Here is a 23,933-nt window from a genome sequence, read left to right as displayed (position 1 = left end):
TGGCACAAAACAAAACAAAACTGAAATATGCTTAAAGTAATGGCAGAAATGGAATAATTTTAAGATAAGGAGCATACATTAACGCGCACACAGGGCCCGTCAATCAAAGCAGAAGAAGCCCAGATTGTCGCATAAACAGTAATGGACATTCTAAGGTAGGCTTTATGGGTGCATTTAGCAGCTGAAAGGACAAAAGATTTTAAAAAAGCTCCCCCTACTAATGAACAAACAGCACTTATGATGGTTTTACCTTTTCTCGCAGTGCGTCTTCCAGAAGAGTGCCTTTATGTTTTCTCTTCAGCTGATTATTTGTTGTGCTGCTTCATTAAAACTTTGCACAGTTTAATACGATAAATGCCATGTTTTTGGAAACTTTAACTCGACGCACGGACACCACGGCACAACAATTACGCAGAGATACGGGAGAAAAAGTTGAGGCATTGTAGTAATACGAATAAGTCTTCTATGTTCTTTCAAGGAAGCGCTTTTCTGTGTCGTATTTTTGTGTCTGAAAAAGGAAGAAATTGGTCTTTTTGTTGGTGTTTGGACCAAGGCAATTGCAAGTCTTACTCGGCGTAAACAGTCCAGGGGATAGTCACATGTGGACGCCTGAACCCTTCGGAACCTTTATCAATACATAAATCCGTAAATTCATAGAAAAGCAGTAGGAGCTATAGATGGCAGCAACATGTCTTATATTATGTGATGTAATGATGTAGTTATGTGTGCAATGTCCACCTGTGTCATCGGCAAAAATCAGAACACACACACACACACACACACACACACACACACACACAAAGGAATATTTTACTGTTGAATCTCACTTGTTGATTTTTGTTTATAATCCGCTTAATTTTGTCTAGACATCTGTGAGTAATTTAAATGAGGGAATCGCCGTGTGAATAATGAACAATAAACAATCACAGGACAGCTAATTGGCTCCATAGTTTGTAATAAAATATTAAAAAACGACCGATGAATAAAAGTTCTGTGAATGATTGAACTTTTATACGGCTCAGTCATAATTCTAAGCTTATAACAAGAAATCTTTGAATGCCCTCTTCTGAGCTGTGGAGCCAATATTAGCCTCAGTATTCCTGTCTCTCCTTTTCTTTGCTGGTGTGTCTTCCTCTCTGTGTGTGTCTGTTTCCACGGTTCATCAGAGCGAAGGAGGAGCTGAGGAGAGCTCACAAACTCTCACACTGAGCTGACCTGCACATAAATGTGGTAACCAGCACACATAAAATACTTTTCAATTCTTTGGGGTTTTTTGATAAACACTGGTATGCATTTTCGCATTTTTAGAGCAGTGTGCGAGGTTGCTCTTTATATGTTCAGTCTTCTACAGATGCCAATGCTCCAGTAGATCTGTACACAGCACATTGTTGTTTTCTGATATATTATTACTATATTTATGTTTAAAAAAAAATAAAAATCTAGGGGCGCCGCTATAGCTCACCGGGTTGAGCTGGCGTCCTGTGTACAGGGCTACAGTCCTGATGTGGAGGTCATGAGTTCGAATCCCGCTCATGGCCCTTTCCCACACGTCCTCCCCCCTTTCTTCTCCCCCACTTTCCTGTCTCTCTCTCACTGCACTGTCAAATAAAGGCACAACAGCCAAAAAAATAACTTAAAAAAAAAAATAAAAAAATCTATATCGCACCTTTTAATATGCAAATCATATCTTAAAATGCATGGCAAGAGGATTAATTTATGGGATTCTGCCGAAAACAAAATATAATAAGTTTGTTATGCATACCATTACATTTTAGTGTATATTATACAGCATCAATTTGTAGTTTAAATGTATGAAGTAATTTCAGCTTGAAATCCAAGTACTCCATGCTATAGAATGTTTTCTGCAACTTCTTCAGTCCTACTATACAGTGGAAAGAAAAGGTGGATATAATAACTAAATAATAAATAGAACCAGTATTTATTATTTAGTATTTATTTCAGAGCCTTCTATTGGATAGCACTACATTATACAGAGGTTTTTATTTTTCTTCTCACTGAGAGCAATACTTCATTAACTCTTCCTCACCACTCTCATCCAGCCTCCTCCCTCTCAAGATTTGTTTTTACACAAGACGATTCTATCAGTCTGCAGAATGCACATCTACTGAGGAGGGCAATGGGCCAAAACATCTGACTTTGCTCTTACACATATTGAATTAAGAACATATGATGAATGATTGCGGTGCAGTGGGCTGGATGTTTTTCTGAAATAAGACTCCTCCGCCTTCGCCTCTGCCGTGATGTTCCACCCAGATAAGCTGCAATTCCAAATTTTTATTTAGAGATCGTGGGTCTTTCTTATATATCTTTTTATTTCTTCATTTATACAAATTTAAGCGTGATCTTGATAATGATTTTAGCGGCTTTGTTAAAATTGTCCAATTTTCTGTGACACGGACTCATTTCAGTCAATTTCCATGCGCTGAATGTTTTGGTGTTTTATAAAGTTCTGATGCAATGATAAGATAGAAAGTTTTTTTTTTTTTTTTAAACTGACTTCATTTCATAAATATCATTAGTTCTGCAGAGCGTCAATACAGTGATGAAAAGACAGAACCGTGCAACTGACATGATTAGAAAAAACTTTGTAATTGTTTTTTCTAACCACTACAGTCTGTGTTGATGCTTTAGAACAGGGGTATAGAACTCTGGTCCTCGAGGGCCGCAATCCTGCATGTTTTAGATGTTTCCCTCTTCCAACACACCTGATTCAAATGATCAGCTCATCATCAAGCTCTGCAGAAGCCTGATAACGATCCTGATCATTTGAATCAGGTGTGTTGGAAGAGGGAAACATCTAAAACATGCAGGATTGTGGCCCTCGAGGACCAGGATTGGACACCCCTGCTTTAGAAGTTCAGGTCCTATAGAAACATCCATTGTTTTTTCTCTTTGACACAATGTAGAGAGACCCGGAATCTTTCTGTGTGGAGTTTGCATGTTCTCCCTGTGCAGCGTGGGTTCTCTCCAGGTTCTCTGGCTTCCTCCCACACAGTCCAAAAACATGTTGAGGTTAATTGGTGATTCTAAATTGTCCGTAGGTGTGAATGTGAGTGTGCTTGGTTGTCTGTCTCAAAGTGTAGCCCTGTGATAGACTGGTGACCTGTCCAGGGTGTCCCCTGCCTTCGCCCTGAGTCAGCTGCAGGCTCCAGCCCCTGTGACCCTAGTGAGGATTAAGCGATGTAATAATGGCAAGATAATGGATGGATGGATTTTGGTTGCCACAGTTTGATTATATAAAGTCAATGAATGAATGAATGAATGAAAATGCATAAGACAGTCAGAACGTCTAAGGGCAACCACATGTTATTCATTTCTGTCGTCCTGCACATTGGTGAAAATAGTGTGTTTTTTTTAGCGTTTACATCTGGGCTGGTTGATCACTGTAAACAAGGCTTCCAATTCGAAGTCTTCATCCCCTCATGGCCTTTTTTTTTTTTTTCTTCCTTGCTGCCGTTGGCTTAATAACCTCATAGAGTTCACTGTAGTCTGTAGAGGTCAACTCACCCGTATTACACAAACTCAGTAGAAAAGTTGGTGTTGCAAAGTGCTGTGCTGGGTCAAAAAAAACAAATGAAACAACAATTCCCAAAGAAAAACTCACCATCTTCCTTTGCCACAACCCTACGCTGTACGTGGTGCTGCAGCTGTAGCAAGTAATAAGATCAGTTCCACAGCACATCTGCTTTGTAAATGGTCTGCTTATGTTACACATTCAGTGAAACCATAGTCTTAGGTTCAGGTTCCCGGACATGGATTAAGCCTAGTCTGAGACTAAAAGCTTTTATTCCCATCAAAAGTTAATTTCAGTATATGACTAGGCTTGATTAACGTTTTGGGAACGGCCTGCTAGTGTTGTTAGTTTGGACTACGCAGGAGGACGGTGAATGTGTAACTACAGAGGCTTTTTACACCTAACAGGATGGTGTTGACTGTCAAAGACTGTCACCTGACCTCATTCAGACAGAGTGTGTGTTGTTAAAGTTCAGATGAAAACAAAAATTGCTCAGAGCAAGCTGGAAGGGAAGTTGGGTGCAGTACAGGTCTGGCAGAGCAGCAGCAGGGTGATGTGATGTGTGTGGGCTGCAGACTTGAGCCAGGTATTGATTGCAGAAGATTTGCAACTAACCATTATGTGTGATGAACAAAGGACTGCGATACCTTCACTGTTCGTCTGATGTAGGTCGTCAAATTAACGCTTTGAGTCAGCACTTTAAAAATCACTGCCATTCTTTCAGTTTTTAAACTAAACATGTTTTTGAACCGAGTTTGATTTAATAATCTGGTGCTGGAGTGGCGAGCCCTCAACGACAGCAAATGTGCCACAGAGATAAGATTTTATGACTGTACATATCATGTTCCCTGTTTTTGTAGCTAAACCAACTTCATACTAACTCTGCTTCTCTTTTCCTTCACAGTAAACTTTGACCACTTCCAGATATTACGAGCCATTGGGAAGGGCAGCTTTGGGAAGGTAATGGAGCCTTTTTCTATACAGTGTGTGTTGTGTCCCGTCAGTTACCCACCACAGTCATTATCTCTAAAGAATCAGGGAAGGCCAGGAGAGATTACACTCCGGTTCTCATCATATTCGGGTGCTTAGAAGATAAGTAATTTTTCTATTTGAATAACAGTTATAAATACAGCTTATGTAATTCTTTCTGTAAAGTCACTTAGAGACGAGCCAATTTACTTTTCATCTCATGCCAGCCAACCTGTTGGGAGTTTTGACCCCACGTCTCCATTTAATTACAGAGCAGCACAATGCTGTGGCTGCATTTGTCATCATGCTCACTGGTTGGGTTGAATACAGCAGGGAGGAAAACTTGGCATGTCTGTGTGTGTGTGTGTTGCACACTGTGAAACCAAATTACCGCAGTTCTTTTCAACCTTGTCTCAGGTGCCAATATCATCACTGGTGGCCATTGTTGATAAAACAGACATTTTGGATTAACTTGTGGACCATTTGTTAGTCGAAGAATTCCTTTGTGTTCGCATTGAATGCCTTTATGAGACTTCAGTAATGAATTCAGGGAGCAACGTGTGTGTGTGTGTGTGTGTGTGTGTGTGTATGTTGACACACAATTGGGCTCCAGAGATTGGAATAGTTTATCTTCATTTTGAATTCCAAATATCACGTCTAATATTTGTTCATTATACTTGTGTCTGTGGACGCCTTTTGCAAATTCTTTCTGCTTTGCTCTTCTCAAAACACAATCTTTTTTTTCTAAAAACATGTCCCTCTGTTATATGGAAAGTCGTTGCCCAATGCTGAATACATTACCATGTGAATTTATGTTAATTTTTACTTATTGCTTTGTTCCCTCAAGCTGCTGTCACTTCCCTTATGATACTGAAGGGAATCTGCAGTAAGCCCGGAAGCAGGGCAACCCACATTTTGTGAATAATGATTTACACTCACTCCAGTTTTCTGGGGATAAATATCACATGTAAATAAAAGCTCATTCATATTTTTTGGGTTTTTATATGCAAACATAGAGTTTGAAATCAGCTCTGTTCCGGCTATGATGCATGCCCTGCAACAAGACATGAATGGTGATTCTTCTCATGACTAAAGCATCAGACAAAACAAGCCTGCTGCTTCATCCAGGAGGCTGGGGAGATAGGCACGGTCCTTGTCTGGCTCCCAGTTGTGCAATATGTTTGCACAGTCATGTTCACGCCCACTTCTCTGGAGCCACGTGCCTGCTCACACGAACCACGCTCAGGCAGTCAGACAGATGCTCACAGAGACGTCCAGATAAAGTTCGTCCTTGTCGGAGGTCAACTTGTCTGCGTTTTTTTTTTTTTTTTTTACCCCACTGTGGCCTCATTCTGTGTTCCTGCTGTTTCTGAACAGCACAAGTCTTTAACTTCCCATAAAATACGCTCAGGCTGGGGGTAAATGTCGTTGAAAATAAATACGACGCTTGAACCACGACTTCAGCGTTCATTACAAACCAAATGTGGAAAGTCATTATATCTTTAGACGAGTGTCACATCCATCAGTTGCTGCTTTCTGCCCCATAAAGTTCAGCTTCAACTTCGGTAATATTATTCATCAAGTGAAATACTGTTATCACGATTTATAGAAGTCTAAATGGTGTGTTGAGCATTTCAATATACAAAATGACTACATAAAAGATGGTGTGTGTGCATGTGTGGTTGGAAGCAATGGAAAGAGAGGAGGACCGAGTGAGGCGCAAACAAAGAGAGAGGTGTTTACTTCTCACTGTAGCCATGTGAAACACGATCTGTGTATTGCAGCTTGTGTAGGTGCTCCGAGGAAAATGGGTTCGTTGGCTTGCAGTACTGTAGATGTGTGTGTGTGTGCAAAGTGTGAGAATGTATGTTGCGGGGCTCCTTCATGCACAGCAGGGAGTCGTGAGGAAGGTTGGAGCGAAGAGAGACGAGCTGCCAGAGGGGAAGCAGAGGAAACCTCCTCCTCCAAAATGCCATCTGCAAACATGTCGAACATGCTTTTACTCTGCTCTTCGCCTCAGCGTTTCACATTCTTTGTCTGTAGACATGCAGTGATGTGGTGTGTATCAGTCTTCTCAGTCCCACGTTTCATTACAAGAGCTTCTCTCTCTGTGCTTTCTGCCCCTGTCTTAACCCTCTGAACCCCAAGCAGCTCCTGGGCGTTAGTTGCTCCTGTCACATTTTTACTTTACTGTGGATTTATTTGTCACTGCAATATAAAGTCTGGCACCTCCATGGAAACAGCACAACCACGGCTAGAAGTTGGGAGAGTTCAAAAATGTCTTCTGTGCAGTGTAACAAGGTTATAATTCTATAAATCAGAAAAACAGAGTAAAATGAAAGCTTGATGTTTTCGCTCTAAGTCAACTGGGATAGGCTCCCTGCGACCCTCTACAGGATAAAATAGTATATAGAAAATATATTCTTCCGAAACTACAAAACCTGAAATCAACTTTTTTTTTTTTTTTTTACAACCTCTACAAATCTTTTCACACCACTCTGCACTCCAGAACGATATTTCATCATGCTGAATATATCTTCCAACGACCTGCTGACAAAAATTCAATTATTCTTCCTGTTTTTACAGTTTGTTGTTGTGATAAATGGTGTTATTTTGGTGATATTTTTTTCTCAAAGACATGCCATTCAAGATACCAGTAGGTTTTGAGGTTCGGAAAACTTTCACAGTTTCACAAATGCTGCACTGCTCACAGTACAAAACATTTTCTGTTCCACACTGTTATGAAAGCTTTGCAACACAAGACGTCGTATCACAGCGTGTGACTGTCCCCGGCTGACAGTTGATAGTTGTGTGTGGTGACATGGTGAAACGTCACGCTGTCAGTTTGGGAATAAAAAAAGGTGGTCCGAGATCACATTCTGAGACGCGTCCCCTGGCACCGAATTAAGAGTATTGGCAGCCAAAAGACCCTGCGTCAAAATCCTCGCAACAATGTAAGTGCGGCTACGCCTGCTGCATGTCAATGCAGACTGATGCCACCGCTGCTGGCACGCTGACACTGTAGGTTAAAGTTGTACAGACAACACCTGAAATGTCTGATTTAATTTATGTCTCAGTATCTGAATACATAACTCAGTCCAAGTCATGTCGATATCTCAGCTCAGGTCGAAAACTGATTTAGAGATGATGTAGGGGTAGCAGCAATATGGATGATAAACAGCTCTGTAATAAATACAACAGCTAAGCAGGTGACTGTGTGTGGTTTAAATACAATCCAAAATAGGACTGCACAACGTATACATTCAGTGTTGGCATTGTGCTGTATGCAGGAAAGAAGTGCCACAATATAATCAATATGTTTGACTATGATATTGTCAGTTAAAATGCTGGCCTGACAGAAATCTGACATTTTAACACCTTATTTTACTGTTTTAAAAGTATTTTTTTGACCACACACCTGTGCACATTTCCACACTGCTGTAACTGAGTGGAGACTGGAAGCTTCTGTTGCCCACTTAACATTCACTGTAACCTGCATGTGAGGCGTTTAGGGAACAAATGTGAACAAACAAGCTAATAACAAATAAGCTAACATGCAGCGAGTTTAATGCATTTTTATATTTTTCCCTCTATGAGATGCTCAGAATTCAGGTGAAGAAGAACTTTTATTGTTGCATCCGTCTTATCCTGATGCAGTGATTTAGGAGAAAAAGGAGCGCAACATGAAAGTAAAAGCAGCGCTCTGTTAATTTAAATGTGAAAATGCAACAAAAATAGTTTGTCTCTCAAATACAATATAAATAAATGTTAATAGTAATAAGTATTTCGGCTACTGAAAGGATGATGTTGACCAAAAACAGGAACTCTGTTGCCAGTGTTTTGTTGCCACGACATGATCCAACACAGGTGTTTTGTGTGACCATTTAAATCAGTTGCACAAAGCTCTGTCGGTGCAAAACTATATTTAAATGACATCCAAAGGAAAAAATATATATTTTGGATGCCCTTGACAGTGTTACACCATATTGGAAAGGTTCCAAGTTTCGTGCTCAAAAAAGGGTACAGTAGAAAATCATTTTTCAGCTTTTCAAAAACTGTATCTACAGAATCCCTCCAGTCATTCTGGAAAGATTTTCTTTTCAAGTAGTTATTCAGTATATCTGGTGAAAATGAATGTACTTTCTTTTACATTTCAATCACAAAAAATAATGCAGTATTGCTGTTTTTTTCCAATATCGTGCAGCCCAAATCACACCGAGGACTAACAGGTTAGTGCTTTTAAAGGCCTACCAGATGCCCAAACACTGCTCAGATGTTGAAATACTCACAGACGTAGAGGCTTAGAACTCTGAAAAATGTTTTTTCCTTCATCACACTGATCACCAAGTACAAGTTGAAACTTGCTGTTCACATTACAAATTAAATATCTTCCAAATCAATGTTGTCTCCAAGTCACACCAACTATTCGACCATCTTGGTTTTGGCTTGTAGACTCTCTGGGATGGTTTATGATTGTCGTGACAGGCGCCCAGATTTCATTCCAACTCTAGGATTAATGTTACAGCCAAATCATAATGAAAGTTGTGTAACCTGGACTAAGCTTTACTCATATCTCACTCTCCTCTGCCAAGAATCTCGCTGTTTTCCCACTTATCTCGGAGCAAAACATTACCCACCTCCCTGCTTTCAACATATAAGCGCAGGTACCGCGGTCGTTCCCTTCCCTCTCATTTTGATACCGAAGATCGAGTTTTTCTCTCCATTCCCCTCGGCTCTGCTCACAATTCAATTCAAGTGTGTTTTAAGGGCTTGCCAGTGAAGAAAACTGTGTTGGCAAAGCAATATAGTACTATTAAAAATAAAATATGGCATTAATATTGTTTGAATTCCCACTCTAAACTCACCCTCTCTTTATTTCTCCCTGTGATGTTTCGGAGCATCTGTCCTCCAGCAGATGGGGTGAAGAGTGATGGTGGCGAGGTGTGATTATTTCCACAGCGGTGGAGGATATAGCTCATTTGTAACATGACTGCTACAGTGCTGGAAGGCCATATAGAGCCTAAGAGTAAAGATAATTGCCTGCTCCCCTGTCGCTCTCTCTCTCTTCCTCTACCTTTTCCCCATGAGCATCACACTTTTGCCCCCCTTTGTCATTCCACCTTCTCGGCTCAGGCTGCAGAGGACACCGGCGTTTCCCACCGCAGGGCTCATTAGGGTCTGTTCTTTGAGAGGTTGAGTGGGGAGCCTGCTCTCGAGGGAGACATGACAGTCATTGGCACTGATGGCAGTTTAGTGACAGCTCCCTAATGCCAACCGTCACAGGGAGAGGTAAACATCGAAACATAGGGAGGGGAGGCGGATGGAGAGAGACAAGGAAGGTCAAAGGTAAAGGAGGATCTCAGCTGGTGTTTTCTACATCTTCATTCGCTGTACCATGTGTGCACTTCGCTAGGAATAAACCCTCATTAGGACCCAGTGTGATGGAATTAGAAAGGCAGACAGGCACTGGAAATAGGTGGGAGTTGAAGGGAGATAAGAGGAAGAGGACAGCAAGACAGACTGTGGCATGCTTATCATATCAGGGAGGATACCGGCGTGTGTGAAAAGGTCAGGAGACGATGAAGCCTTTGTTGGCGTTTTCTTTCTGAGTTAGCCCTGCAGGGCCTCCACAGTCCTCCTGCCTCTAAAGACGTGATAGTGAAGTCTGATAATGCTCATAAGGACTTCTCCCTCCTCTTTACCGTCTAGCTGCAGGTGTGAAGATGAGAGTTGGTTTTTCAGAGTGCAGCTTTACAGTCCAGCTGCAGTGTAGCCCTCGGCAACCTATTAGTCCAGAAATGTATGCTCTTCCGTTACATTACACCTCTATAGGAATCACAGCACAAAGCTCCACTGCATAGCCGGTAAAAGAAGCAGGGCCGTATGGATATAATAGCTCCAGGACTCAAAAATCTGCTTGAACACATCATCCAAAGAGCTTTTTTTTTTTTGTCCTTGTTTATTTATTTAGTTTTAGCTGTATGATTTTAGCCATATTTTTTGTTGAAAAAATAGCTCGGGTGATTTTGAAATCTAGGAAAAAAATAGGTCATTTGGAGGCGTTGATATTAACATTCCAGCCAACAAAATATAACATACATGGTAAAAAAAAATAAGGATGGAAGCAATGCTGTGAGCCAGAAGGCTGTTAAATTCTCCACTGCAGTCTGTATCTTATTTTATCATCATCCAAGTTTGCCAAACTATGCCTTTGTACATATACATAAACATTAATGAGCTCCGTATCCTTCTGTATCCATCCACTAATAATGGAGTTAACATCTTGCTTGTATTCATCATCATTCCAACCATTCGTCCCCAGAGAATCCATATTCACTCGTATAGTTTCATTATTTAACTTCACTGCCTGCGTTAGCCAGAAACAGGACGGAGAGTTTTGTTCCAACCTCCGTATCTTGGATATCTGTGCAGCTCCATGGAGAATGAATTGCAAAACTGTGACGGTAGGAAGCGTATTTCTTTGGATAAAGTTACATTTTCTGATTAAAATCTGATACGGATCTTTGATAAAGTGGCTCTCATTTGGCTTTAAAAGTTCAGATAAGAATTCCATCAACCCACAAACTCGGTGCCCTTTCATCATCAATACCACTGCTCTAGGCTGGACCCCAGGATAGATGAGAGACTTTAAGATATTTATATCTGTACGGCCTCTGAAAGTACAATACGTTGACATTTTAGAAGTATGATTGTCTGGATTTGTCCAGCATTAAGTATCAAAACAATGATCCAACAGAGCGAAGTACAAGTGCTTGAACAGCAACCGTCCAATGGTAGTTGTAGCTCACCCAAAGTACTGTGCATAGACTTGTTGTCAGGTTAAAGGCCTGCATTTAAAAAGTTGAAGGCTGGTGTATTTTCTTTTAGCCTTTTCAAACCACATTTAGCATGTCCAGCTAACAAGCTAACTACCTGTAATATGGGGTTAATAAGCAGCATAGACACATCGTACTAACTGGATTAGTTTGTGGGGTTACAGATTACATTTAAAAAAGACCTGTGTAGTCAAAATTCTTTCAATTCCTGACTGTGCACCATTTGCTGCATGTTATTCCCCAGCTCTCTGCATTTCATGTCGTGTTCCCCACTGTCCCTTTCAAAATAAAAGCAACAATGCCTATAGAAATCTGAAAACAGATTCTGAAAGTAACAGCGTGATCATTTATTTATTGTTATTTCCCTTGAATTAACTAGTATTAGCTCTAAACTGCTATACAAAACCAATGTCTTTTACTCTATTTTAATATCATATACTGTACAAGACTCATCAGCTGGTGAGGATGCAGACTTTATTGCATGAAGCTTTAGCCTACATTTTTTATGGATAATTTAGCTGATATTATCAAAATTTTGTACTTAAACTAAGTTTGCTGCAAACAATACAAACACCCAAGTGCGATTAATTAGCTAGCTTACTGCGGTTTATAAAATGTTGTTGCTGAAGTCGTCATATCAGCCCGTAAAGTCAATGGTTACCAATTAAAAGTTAAAACCCTGGTTTTGTCAACGTCTCTTTGAAATCAAGGACTCGTTATTTCAAAACTTACTAAAACCCGTCTTGTTGAAATCACTAGTCCTGATTACATAACATATTTTTTAAGCATATTTTGAAATAAAGGTTAATAGAAACAGCAAATTTTGAAAAAGCGTACCAAACTTCGCAATAAAGTTCATACGCTTCCTTGAGGTGGGATTTGACTTTTTTGAAAAAGAGTCGAGGTGTATAATCAAAACTGGAACACCTTCTGCTACAACACTCTGACATGACGAACAGTTAACGATGTACTGGTTCTGCTTATTTTCTTGTCTTTTTTCTTGAACCAATTTGAAACACATCCAGCACCAGCTGGCGTGAAAGAATAGTTAAAAGTTTCCCGACAGAAAAAGCTTTTCCTGAAGACCTCGTTCATTAAATGGTCAAAGTCATGTTTGATTCTTTTTCTTTTTTTTCAAGGTTTTTTCTATCAGTTGGCAAACTTCTTCTGGCGTCTTTTACGTTGTTTATTACAGCCATGTGTAAGAAGTCTATACCGCCTCCCCCTGATGACATTAATTTATTCGCTCCACAGCAGTTAATTGAAACAAGCCTAATTTGAGAATCCTTTTTTTTTTTGATTTCTTGTGGCATTTCAAAATTTTGCTGCTCAACAGTTTCATGTATACTCCAATAATGTAGCCCGCATACGTGCTGTGCGAGAACAAAAGGCTTGACAGGAAGCGGGGGGCAGGGCTTAGCGAAACAAATCAATCATTTTGTGACAGCTAAAGTGTATGCCGGTGTTTTGGTCGGTCCCACAAGGATATGAACGGTGAGCTGAGTGACGTTTCCTTGAATGGAAAGCTCAGAGAAGGAAACCTCCAAAACAGAGAGAGGACTAGAGCAGCAAGCTGTCCAACACATGAATTAGAACACCGTGTTAAATCCCTGAACTTAACAAGACGGGGATCAAGGTAACAGGCAGGGTGTCAATCAACGCAACGGTCAGTTTAGCGGCTCACTGATTAATATTATGGTTTCATTTTAATAGAAGGGGGCGCTTTATTATTCTGTTAGGTCATAGCACCTTTGAATTATCAAACGGCATCTATTTCCATCATGATGAGGTAGAACAAGATATCAGATAACAGCCTGCAAATTCTATCATGTTAATGAATATGTATGAGATATTCCAGCCTTATTGAAACCCTCAGGTACACCGTGAACGCTTTCAGTAAACCGAAAGAGAAGCGCGCTCACGATAAGCCTTCAGGCCCTTTTCGTGCATCTTCGTCTCCTTTACATTCTTTGATGCATGTAATCCTCATTAAAGCGTCCTTATATTTCCCCACCTTCATACGCGAATGCTTCCAAAGTCTTTTTGTGTATTTTATATAAATTAGAGGTAAGCACACACTCCAGGCGAGCTTGTTTGTACATTTATGCTTTGAGAGCATTTTTTCTGCCGTTTGGTTTTTATTCCCATGTGGCAATTTTCATGTTAGTTAAATCATGTGTATTTCGAGTTTTTCTTCAGCTTTATAAATGCAACACAATATGTAGACGTCTATTTATGTATTGTTTTGCTCTCTTTTAAAGCCACAACATTAAAACCACTGACAGATTAAGGGAATAACATGGATTGTCTTGTGATAAAGCAATGCTCTGCTGGGAATCTTTGGATCATGTGGATGCTTTGACATGTACCACCCACCTAAACACTACTGCAGACGAATGGCAGAGGCCTCCTCCAGCAGGACAGTGCCACACCAGAAAACTTGCTGTGGAATAGCTTGAGGAACACGATAATGAGGCTGAGGTGTTGTCATGGCCTCGAAACTAGGGCGGGTTGTCCTCCAATCGCAAAGGTTGCCGGTTCAATCCCTCCACAGTCGAAGTGTCCTTTGGCAAGACGCTGAACCTGAAGTTGCTCCTAATGGCAGGCAGCACCTTGCATGGCAGCTCTGTCGCCATTGGTGTATGAATGTGTGTGTGAGTGAGAAACACATTTTAAAGCGCTTTGGATAAAAGCGCTATATGAGTGCAGACCATTTACCATTTACCAAACTCCCAAGATTCAAATCTGGTTGAGTATACACGGGTTCCATCGGAACAAGCCCAATCTGCGTCTGTTGCCAGACACCACAGGAGGCCCCCAGAGGTCCCGCTGTTAATGCTCCACAACGGTTAAATCCCCCCAAAAATCTCCACCCTAACAGGCTAACAGACTTAGAGCTACATTTCGATTAAGTGCTTTAGGGGCTCGGGGCCGTCCCATCTCAAATCGGCATGCGTCATTGTCATGCCCCCTTCCTGTGAGTCTATATGTCTGCAGACTCTCCTAAGGAACTTGCTCATAGTTTATAGTGAAACTTTTGACATAAATGTGGTTGTCCTGCCTCCCACAAAACGTAAATGAACAAAGCATTGGGCAGAAATCTGCTACAAAGTTTATCTGTCAGCGGCAGCATCTGGCCGCTCGCTGTAGTGGTTAATTGTTGCGTGTTTATAGAGTTGTTTGTATTTTCAGTCAAATGCCCACATAGGATTTACAGATGTTAATGACTTTCCTGATTTTGGTAGTTTGCAAAGATGTATAAACACTGTAATGTCACAAACAGGGAGCGATCATCTAAGCAGCTGATCAAACTGTGCGAGTGCGATGCGTAGTTTCCAAGCAACGGGTGCTGTCATGGCAGTGTGTCCCATTCCTCCTTTTTATACCATTTGGAGCCCTCATGAACTCACACACTCAAGCACTACAGCTGTGACATCGATTAAGTCTGTGTGGGTTTATTGTTTAGGCCTTGGGGTGGAGACTGAGATTGGGCCAATGTTATGTCTAATGTTGTGGCTGATCAATGTATACAACCAGAGTAACTAATAGATACTGGATGGGTCTCGGGACCAGATGGAGCGGTTCAGGTATGAGTCAAAACGTGACAAATCCACATTCAGTAGAGTTTATTTGTCAGAGTTATTATTAACATTCTACGCTTCATCAGTTGTTCAGGCATCTGTGATGGACTGGTGATCTGTCCAGGGTGTAGCATTCCCTTCACCCTAGGACACCTGGGAGTGGCTCCAGCCCCCCCGTGACTCTCCACAGGAAAAAGTGGCGTATAGATGATGGCTGGATGGATGTTCAGTCAGAGCCGTCCACCGATAGTAGTTATAAGCATCACAGTAAGAGCTGAAACAATCAATTTGTCAATTAACAGAAAATCACTAGGGTGCTATTTTCATAAGACGTTCATCCCTCTAAGATTTTTTCAAAGCAAAAATGCCAAAGATTCACTGACTCCAGCTCATCACATATGAGAATCTGCTCATGTTCTGTGACAGTAAACTGACCTTTAAGATTTGGACTGTTGACCAGACAAAACACAACATTTGAGGATGTCACTGCAGACAAAATGCTTGAATTGTGTCAAAAGTAAAGCTCTTCAGCTCTACAGCAATGTCATGCTATCCTAAAGTGACTTCAGTGAGTTCCAGGTAGTGCAATGTACAGATGTGGGCAAAGAAAGCTGTGGTGTCAGAACTGTATCAGACATGGAGAGTCTTCTGAATTAGTATCAGAAGAGAAAAGTGATATTTGTGCAGGCCGTCCATTATTTTTTAAATCTTAAATATGAAGTCAATGCTTCGGCTGTTTTGTCTTTTACCTTTGGGATGCCAAATACTTAATTTCCGGTGGTTGTCAAAAGAGTTCTGAGATTGAAGCACTCTCAGCTGGCAGAACATGAGCTCATGTGTGTGCAAGGCCCTGATGTGCTCTTATTGCGCGTGTCAGCATTTATTGTTGTAAGTGTTCATCTGTACTTGAGACGATTCTTACAGTAGAACAGAAAACACCTCCCTCCTTTCTTTATTTACTGCAAAGCCTCACTGTGCCCAGCTTAGTGTGAGAGGAGTCTGAGTGTCTGAGCCTCAGGTGTTGCAGCAGGTTGAGCCGGTCGTCCACTCCACGTGCAGGAGGGTCCTTGCAGGTGAGCGTCTTGCATTGCCGTGGACGCGTGCGTGAATGAGATACATCGTAAAGCACTCTGACAGCTAAGGTAGAAAAGTGCTGTATAAGTGCAGACCATTTACCGTTTACCATTTAATCCATGACTGCGCTTATTAACGGTCATGCCTGCTGTAATAGTGCATCCCCGAGCTGAGCAAATGGATAGCCAAGCTCAGTAAACACTTTCATTTCCTGCAGGCTGGCAACAGCCGCTGTGGAGCAGGAGACATCCAGTGGAATGAACCAAATGAAAGTGCAAATTATTCCTTCTTCTGCCTGGATGACATGTTTATCAGACCCTGAAAGTGCGCTTGCCTCGCTTGCCTCTCTCAAAGCACTCTCCAAAATGCTATCTGTCCGTGTTTCCCCCCCATGTGTCTCAGGCAGAGGCTTCTGGCCGACTTGGCACTTACCTGACCTAGAAAACAGAAAATCTGCAGCTTCCTGACTGAGTCCACTAAATTTAACACCCAACCTTTTTCTCCTCGCTGCAAGCCTAGTTGTCCCCGGAGCTTTAGACCTTCTGACAACAATTGATAGGACTGCTAACTATAGCAGAACAGTGGATGGGATGGGGAGGAAGGAGGAGGCAGATTGGAAAGGTAAACAACATGCAGCCATCCCTGGGATTTAACAGTGACGCTCCGCTTTGAAGCGCGACATGAAAGAGCTTTTTTTTGTGACCAACTGATATGTTCAGCTAATAAGCATTTAATAAGTGCATGTGTTCAAGGAGCGTGTAACATTGAGCTTAACCTGAGGGAGGTCTGGGTAGACTGAGAAGAGCCGGTGGCTGAGGCAGAAGGCCGGCGTGCACAGCTAGATCGCTATTTTTTAACATATGAAAGATTTAGAGCGGCAGAAAGGGAATTGGGCTTTTATTTTTATTGGTTGAGATTCCAGCCCAGAGATTGGGCACACAAGGACACAGAGAGTGGCTGCAGGTCAGTCTGCTCTGATACCTTATAGGATTCCCAGAGATATGATATTGACTTACTCCCTGATACTCCATGAAGGTGGCAGACTGGTAAGAGAGTCTGTCCTGAGACCTTGTACCTTGTGTCAACCTTTTGCTCTTATAATCATTGTCTAATTGTGACCAATGATGTTGTGGTACTGCAAATACTGTACACAGGGAGTACTACCGAGCCTGTAAAGACAACAGCAGACAGGTCAGACATAACTTTTTGGGGCACTTGTACTTTTAACTTGTCCTGGTGCAGAAAAGGTAAAATGAGTTCTGTAGAGGGATTGTTGACATCCTTCTGGTATTTGATAACAGTCATTGAGATATTAGTGTATAATGGTTTACATGTGACGTGTTTAAATAGTGATAAAGACACAATAAACATCCACATATTTATAGATAACGGTGGTAGTGGAAATGAAGCTTGTCAATGTGCACCCGTCTCTATAAATATGACATTAATGAATCTGTGTGTTTGGCTGACGAAAATAGAATAGAATAGAAATACTTTATTTATCCCAGACCTGGGAAATTATTTTGCTACAGCAGCAGAAAAAAACCCCCCACCAAATCACAACATGTTAGAAAATATAGTAAATAAAGTCTACAAAAATAGAATAATAGAAAAGGGCTAAAGTGAGCACACTGTGCCAGACTAAGAGCAGAATGACTATTTAAAACTATACCATCAACAGAGATGTGTAAGTTGAGTTCATGTGCAGGTTGTATGAAATTAAATAATACAGTGAGAATAAAAAATAAAGAACGGGCTCAATACTATTAACCAAATACTATTTAGAGTGCAGTAACCTTAAAATTAACAACAGCAAAGATATCAATACATGTCCATATTTGTGTCTTTGTATGTAGACAAAGTTGTGAATCTACAGCATCAGGTCTGCTCCCAGATCAAAAACATCCAAACCAAAGGTCGAGCCTGCTCAGATTTATTGTCTGAGAGCATTTTCAACACCAATAATATGACAGATGAGTTGTGTTTAGGTAATATATCATGTAATGACACAGCTGCTAACGCTAGCTTGCTGGTGTCGCTTACCTGTCAGCCAACCTGGGCTGCCCCCATCAGGGTAATTGTAATAGTATTTCAAGTAACTAAATAACTGAGTAATGAATGGCACCTAACATTAAGTATACAGGTTATTTTTATGCTTTTAAACTGTCCAATTAAGCAAATAAACTTCTCTTCCTCCACATGCCCCACAACAAAATCAGTTCAACATGCACAATCTAATCTTAAGTGACTTTGTTTCATGCCGTCCTTGGACTGTCACCCTCTGTTGTAGAAATTCAAAGAAGCAGCGGTTAGCAGGTGGAAACTAGTATGAGCTCCCAGCAGCCTTCCAAAGACAGCAGGTTTGTACATGAATCATTTGAATCATTTGTTTTAGCTGCCAGGAAAGAACAATTTACCAACTACATTAGCTTTTACTTACTATATGGAGACCTAACATCCAGCAGTTTCACTTCCATGGCTGGGATTCCTCTCATCCACGGACATATGGAGGTTTTTTTTCTTTACAGCAACAGAGCAGTAAGTGCAGGAACACCACCAGTTTCCCAGAGTACATCCTGTTGACTTTGTGCCTCCGTTGACACACTTAAAGTCAACCTTACACATGTAAACAAACCAGTATTTGCAAATGATTAGGTGGAAGTAATATTGGTGATTAGGTCAGCCTGCCAGAATCCCTGGATGGAGATCTCTAATGTGGTAGGCAAATGTCTGGTGGCTGATTTCTGTATTTAACAAACGTTTCTTTGGAAAACTGCGGCTAGTTCATGCTAATTGCCCACTAAATGACAATCATACACTGTTCTGTATTCATCCTCATTTGCCTTAATCTATACAGACGTGGAGAGTGCAAAGTTAGCAAAAGTCATAGAGACACTGAAGGCACATTGATGGAATGAAATCCGGCAGGTTTAAAAAAACTTTTCTCTTTTTAAAGAGGACATCCTTCTTTAGCGTTTCTGTTCAGTTTAGCACAGATAGCAATGATCTTCTAAAATAATTATTCATAAAAATATCTTATTTGCATTTTGCAGTGTCATCCACAGCAAATGTTGAGGCTTAGTAAACATAACACCTTAGGAAGGACAAATAAGGACATCTCTACAGTTTGTTTCCAGTCCATGCCCATGAATTGATGTTGGTAGATTACAGAGACAGATATTTAAACACAATAAACCTTTAAGTTATGCCAATGTGACAGCCAAACAAGTGAGAGCCAGATAAACTAAGCAGTCTGATATTTACTTTAAGACAACATTTAAGATCATAAAAACACAAAAACAAACTCCACAGTAATGATAACCAAAAGCCCCATCAAACTGTAATCTTACATAGCAATAATGTATTGGAATGTCACCCCGCTCAGTTATTAGATCCCATGAATCATCTTGTAATGCCTCTAAAATCATCACGAGCCCCCGGGGGTGCTGGTGCCAAGGTTTACAACCACTGCCATACTTTAAATCTAATTCTGTGTCAAGTGTCCTTCAGAAAGCCACTACAGTCAGACCTGCTTATCACAAGGCGCTCTGCCTAACTCACAGATAAACGCCTAAAATGTCGTTATATATGTCGTAAAAACCATGCATGAGATTGGAGTGTTACTAGATAGGATGTATTATCTCCTCTGTGATGGATGAAACACATTATTAAAGGATAGTAATGAATTCCTGGTTTCCTATTTTCAGCTTAGTTTGAGGCTCTTGCCTATAGGCTTGTCAGTCTTCCTCTGCTTCAATATTTTCTACACCTCTTCTTTCATAACTCTGGCAGAATAATGCAGAATTTAGTTAATAAGAGAGAATTCATCTTGAACTTAGTTTTTTTAAGACCACAGAACTTATTTTTGCATTAGGGCTTATTGGCGCCTCAAGTCCAGATAATGTTTTAATGAAACTGAAGGAGGAAGAGCCTCTTGGGTTTAATTAAGCCAAGCAGTTACCTGTATGAAAAGCAGAGACAGGAGCCTCACCAGTCACTTTCTGAAGCATTTTCTCTCACTCCAACTATATCAAATGGTTTCTAGTCTCGAGAATAAATAACTTTTTATTGTGAATTCTCCAATGCTCTGTAGGATCATTATCGAGTGACCTCCCGAATTAACATCCTCCATCCAACCAGCAACTGGGTAAAAAGGCTGAAGTTAGAGCTGGACACAGCATCTCGGTGGAATGTATAATTAGTCTCATGATCTGCAGTAGATGGGTCATACGAGCAGATAGGTCACACTGAGTCTCAGTGGAATTTTTTCGAGCAAATTCAGGGAGATGTTGAGATGTCTGTTCAAATTGCATATAAAGCTATATTATGTCTTCATATAAAAACCTTTGACACTGTAATGAAGCTCTGGTTTTTACGTTTGTAACAACCACATATTTGTTTAAAGGTCCCATATTATTTGCCTCTTTTTTAGCAAAATACCACATTTCACCATGTCTGTATAGCCGCTGGTTTTAGTCCCGTTCTAATCGGATTGTTTCAGTGCCTGTTGCTTTAAATGCACCTGAACTGTTGCTGCTCACGCCCACTTCAGGAAGAAGACAAGGTGGCAGCTAACATAAACCTGAGTGAGACCAGCACATTGTGTTGCTTCTAACTTTTCTATCTGAGCTAACATTTTACATCTTCATATTGCTGAATTCTCAAAACGTCTTTTTAGAAAAAAAAAATAAAATTAAAGTCATGCCAATGGGGAGTTTGTCAGACATCTATCCATCCATCCATTATCTATACACGGCTTAAGTCTCACTAGGGTCGTGGGGGGCTGGAGTCTATCCCAGCTGACTCAGGGTGAAGGCAGGGGACACCCTGGACAGGTCACCAGTCTATCACAGGGCTACACTTAGAGACAGACAACCAAGCACACTCACATTCACACCTACGGACAATTTAGAATCACCAATTAACCTCAACATGTTTTTGGACTATGTGGGAGGAAGCCGGAGAACCCAGAGAGAACCCACGCTGCACGGGGAGAACATGCAAACTTCACGCAGAAAGATCCCGGGTGTCCTCACTGGGACGCGAACCGGCGACCTTCGAGGCAACGATGCTAACCACTGCTCCACCTTGCAGCCCGTTTATCAGACAGCAACCTTGAAAATAATTATAAAGTGAGTGCTGGCTAACATATAGGCTTCATGCGTTGCGTTTCAGTCACTTTTTCATACTCGTTCCATTGTCTGACAACAGAAAGAGAAATTTTTAAAAATAAAAACAGTTTTATTGGGAATTCACTTAAAACCCAGTATGTGTGAGCACAGAGAGCAAGAGAGAAGCAAACTGATGTAAGTACTGGCTGAGTTTAGGTTACACTGAGGCACAAAAGGGAAAAATTACAACACAGTAACCGACAAAGTCGTTTTTGCCCTGTTTAGCTTTACAGTTTAAACATAGAACAGACCTGTTGGCATATGGTTAAAGCTAATCTTAATGTTACGCCACATTAGTCATGCTACCTTCTAATATTTTCCTGTTGTTGTGGGGACATCATAATACAAATCTACTGGAATTCACACTGGTTTGTAAAGCTGGGAGACCATCATGACATCACTTGAAGGGACATCAGAGGAATGGGAGGATGAAGCGTCTTCATATTCTCACACCCTCAGAAAGCACAATAGAAACAGCTTTTCACCATATGGGATCTTTCACCTTTCCCCTTCCAGTTGGCTCTATGCAGTCTGCTCGTTTCACTGTACACCGTCTCTGTGATGATCTATTGAATGCAAATCGCTGAATTATTAATGAATTACTGTTGCTTTTTGTAATGGATTACCGCTAGTTTTAAAACAGAGCTTATATGTAGCTTCTCCCATCGCCGTCGTCATTCTGTAATTGCTGCTCATATTGCCTCATTAGTGGCACTCGAAAGTTTTTAGAACATATGGGTGAATAACTGTGCTGGGTTTTTTTTAGAATGGTGGATGTTTTAATGTGTTGTTCAATCGTAGGAACGTGTCTCTCTGCCTGCCAGGCGCCCCTGGCTGACCCCGTGGAGATTAACTCCAGGAAAACAGCACACCAAGCGCCTCGTTATTAGCGCTGTTCTCCTTTTCTTAGCACTGATTAAATAATGATTGTGTTGCAGAAAAACAAAGTTAGTTTCATGCTTCGGCGCTCAAAACTATTAAAAGTGAGTATTTGAGCTGTTGTGATGCGAGGGAAGGTTTCTGTAGGCGCCTGTCTTTGAGGAAGAGACAGACAGACGCTCTCAGCTGTGACGCTCCTTCGCGGGCCTCGCCTTTAAGTTCCTCTGCATCAAAAGGCTTCGCACTTCTAACACTGTCTACAGACAAATCAATAGGTCCCGCCTTAATGTTTATTGTCTGTGTGTGTGTGTGTGTGTGTGCACGCGGCTGCCTGACCACCTCTAAAAAGCTCTCTTTAGGCGAGATAAACAGGTGCTGTGTGCAGCTGGTGGTCAGAGATTACAGCCAGCGTTGTGACAGCATCTCACCCCGAGCCAGCGCAGTCATCCTCCCCGCCGCTTGGAGACATGGAATCCGGAGCCAAGTGTAAACCCTGGACGCAGCCCATACCAATGGCCAGTTTTTCCTTCAGTTGTGCTTGCTCATTAACCGCAACGCCATTCAAGTTCCCCGGTGCGTGGGCCTACAGCGGTGTGATAGCTGCGGCGCTGAATTCGTTGTCACCTGGACTGTGACAGCAAGCTTCGCTCACACTCTGCATGCAGATACAGCCGGTCAAAACACTGGTGTGCTGTCGGTGTGTGTCGATTGCTGACCTCGAATGAGAATAGTAACAAACAAGTGAAAGCTGGGGATATTATGTATTTTTATTACTGTCAACAAATCCGATGAACTGTCCGTCTGTCTATCCAGAGTCTGATAGAGTGTATCACTCATTCCTCTGGCACAGTTCCTCTACACCAATCCCACACTGTCTTGCTGCCATAAATACACAACAAATTCATAATTGAACCTATTTCCCAACTAATACACTAGTTAGTCATGTTTATGAAAAGGTTTGCTGAAGCTAGAATGCCCAGCTGTTCCAGAAAATTACAAAGACATTTTGTAAAATTGAAAATATGTATTTGTGACCTGTTTTTAATTGAGGTTTTGGGTGGAAACCAATGGAGTTATTACTGAGAGCCATGGACAGGGAGATCTGTAAATATCTACCATGCTTCCACATAACTGTCAAACAAATTACTATCCTGTTTTTATTTTGCAATTTTGCGCCAAATTTTATAAAACTAAAGAAAATGCTAAAATAACTGCTTTGCATTAAATAATAAAGTCTGTGTAATGTTATCCAAAGGAGTTAGAATAGGCCACAATATGCATTGGTATAACAAGTCGAATGGAAGAAGCCATCAACACAACAATCATTTGCTTGCCAACTGCTAAAAACTCAAAGACGAAACAAGCAAAACTCTTGTTGTCTACAAGAAAAAATGTGAAGAATTCTTTTTGGAATTGTTTTCAATCTTGTTATTATTCTTTCATGTCAGCTGATATTGTTCATCTGGAAGCAAAGACAATGCAGGAGAAACGTCTGATCAGCCATACGAGTTACATGTTCTCTATGTCAGAACTTTAAAAAGCAATATTTTTCACAATTTGTTTTTAATTAGTCAAAAACCACCTCAAGCGAGAGTAAAGTCCTTGATGCGAAATTGGCACAATGTCAGAATTCTACCATTTCTGTTCACTTTTTCTGACTTGATGCTTCCAAATTGTGCATAAAATAAGAAAATATGGCTGCAAGATTAACGAATGAGTATATTCTCATATCGAAAGCTTAAGTACGACATAATACAAATTTTTAAAAGTTGCAAAAAAGTTTTTACACTTGGCTACACTAGAAAAAATAAAGCAAGCCACTACAACGTTCAAGTGAAACTGACGTAGCTAATTAAACATTGGACTTAAGTTCTCTCCAAATGTTCTG

General features: G+C 40.9%; 1 protein-coding gene across 1 annotated transcript in view; it reads left to right on the top strand.

Moving 5' to 3' along the window:
- Positions 1-23,933, top strand: part of LOC103363755 (serine/threonine-protein kinase 32C) — a 78,385-nt gene that overhangs the window by 29,849 nt on the left and 24,603 nt on the right. Inside the window, exon 2 of the mRNA XM_008290639.1 lies at positions 4,440-4,495. Within this exon, the coding sequence (XP_008288861.1) occupies positions 4,440-4,495 (56 nt within the window). The remainder of the gene's footprint in view (positions 1-4,439; positions 4,496-23,933) is intronic.

The sequence above is a fragment of the Stegastes partitus genome, unplaced genomic scaffold (assembly GCF_000690725.1).
Source record: "Stegastes partitus isolate 25-593 unplaced genomic scaffold, Stegastes_partitus-1.0.2 Scaffold688, whole genome shotgun sequence".
NCBI classification, from domain to species: domain Eukaryota; kingdom Metazoa; phylum Chordata; class Actinopteri; family Pomacentridae; genus Stegastes; species Stegastes partitus.
Note: the sequence above shows the minus strand (reverse complement) of the source record. Positions and strands in the feature narration are given on the sequence as shown.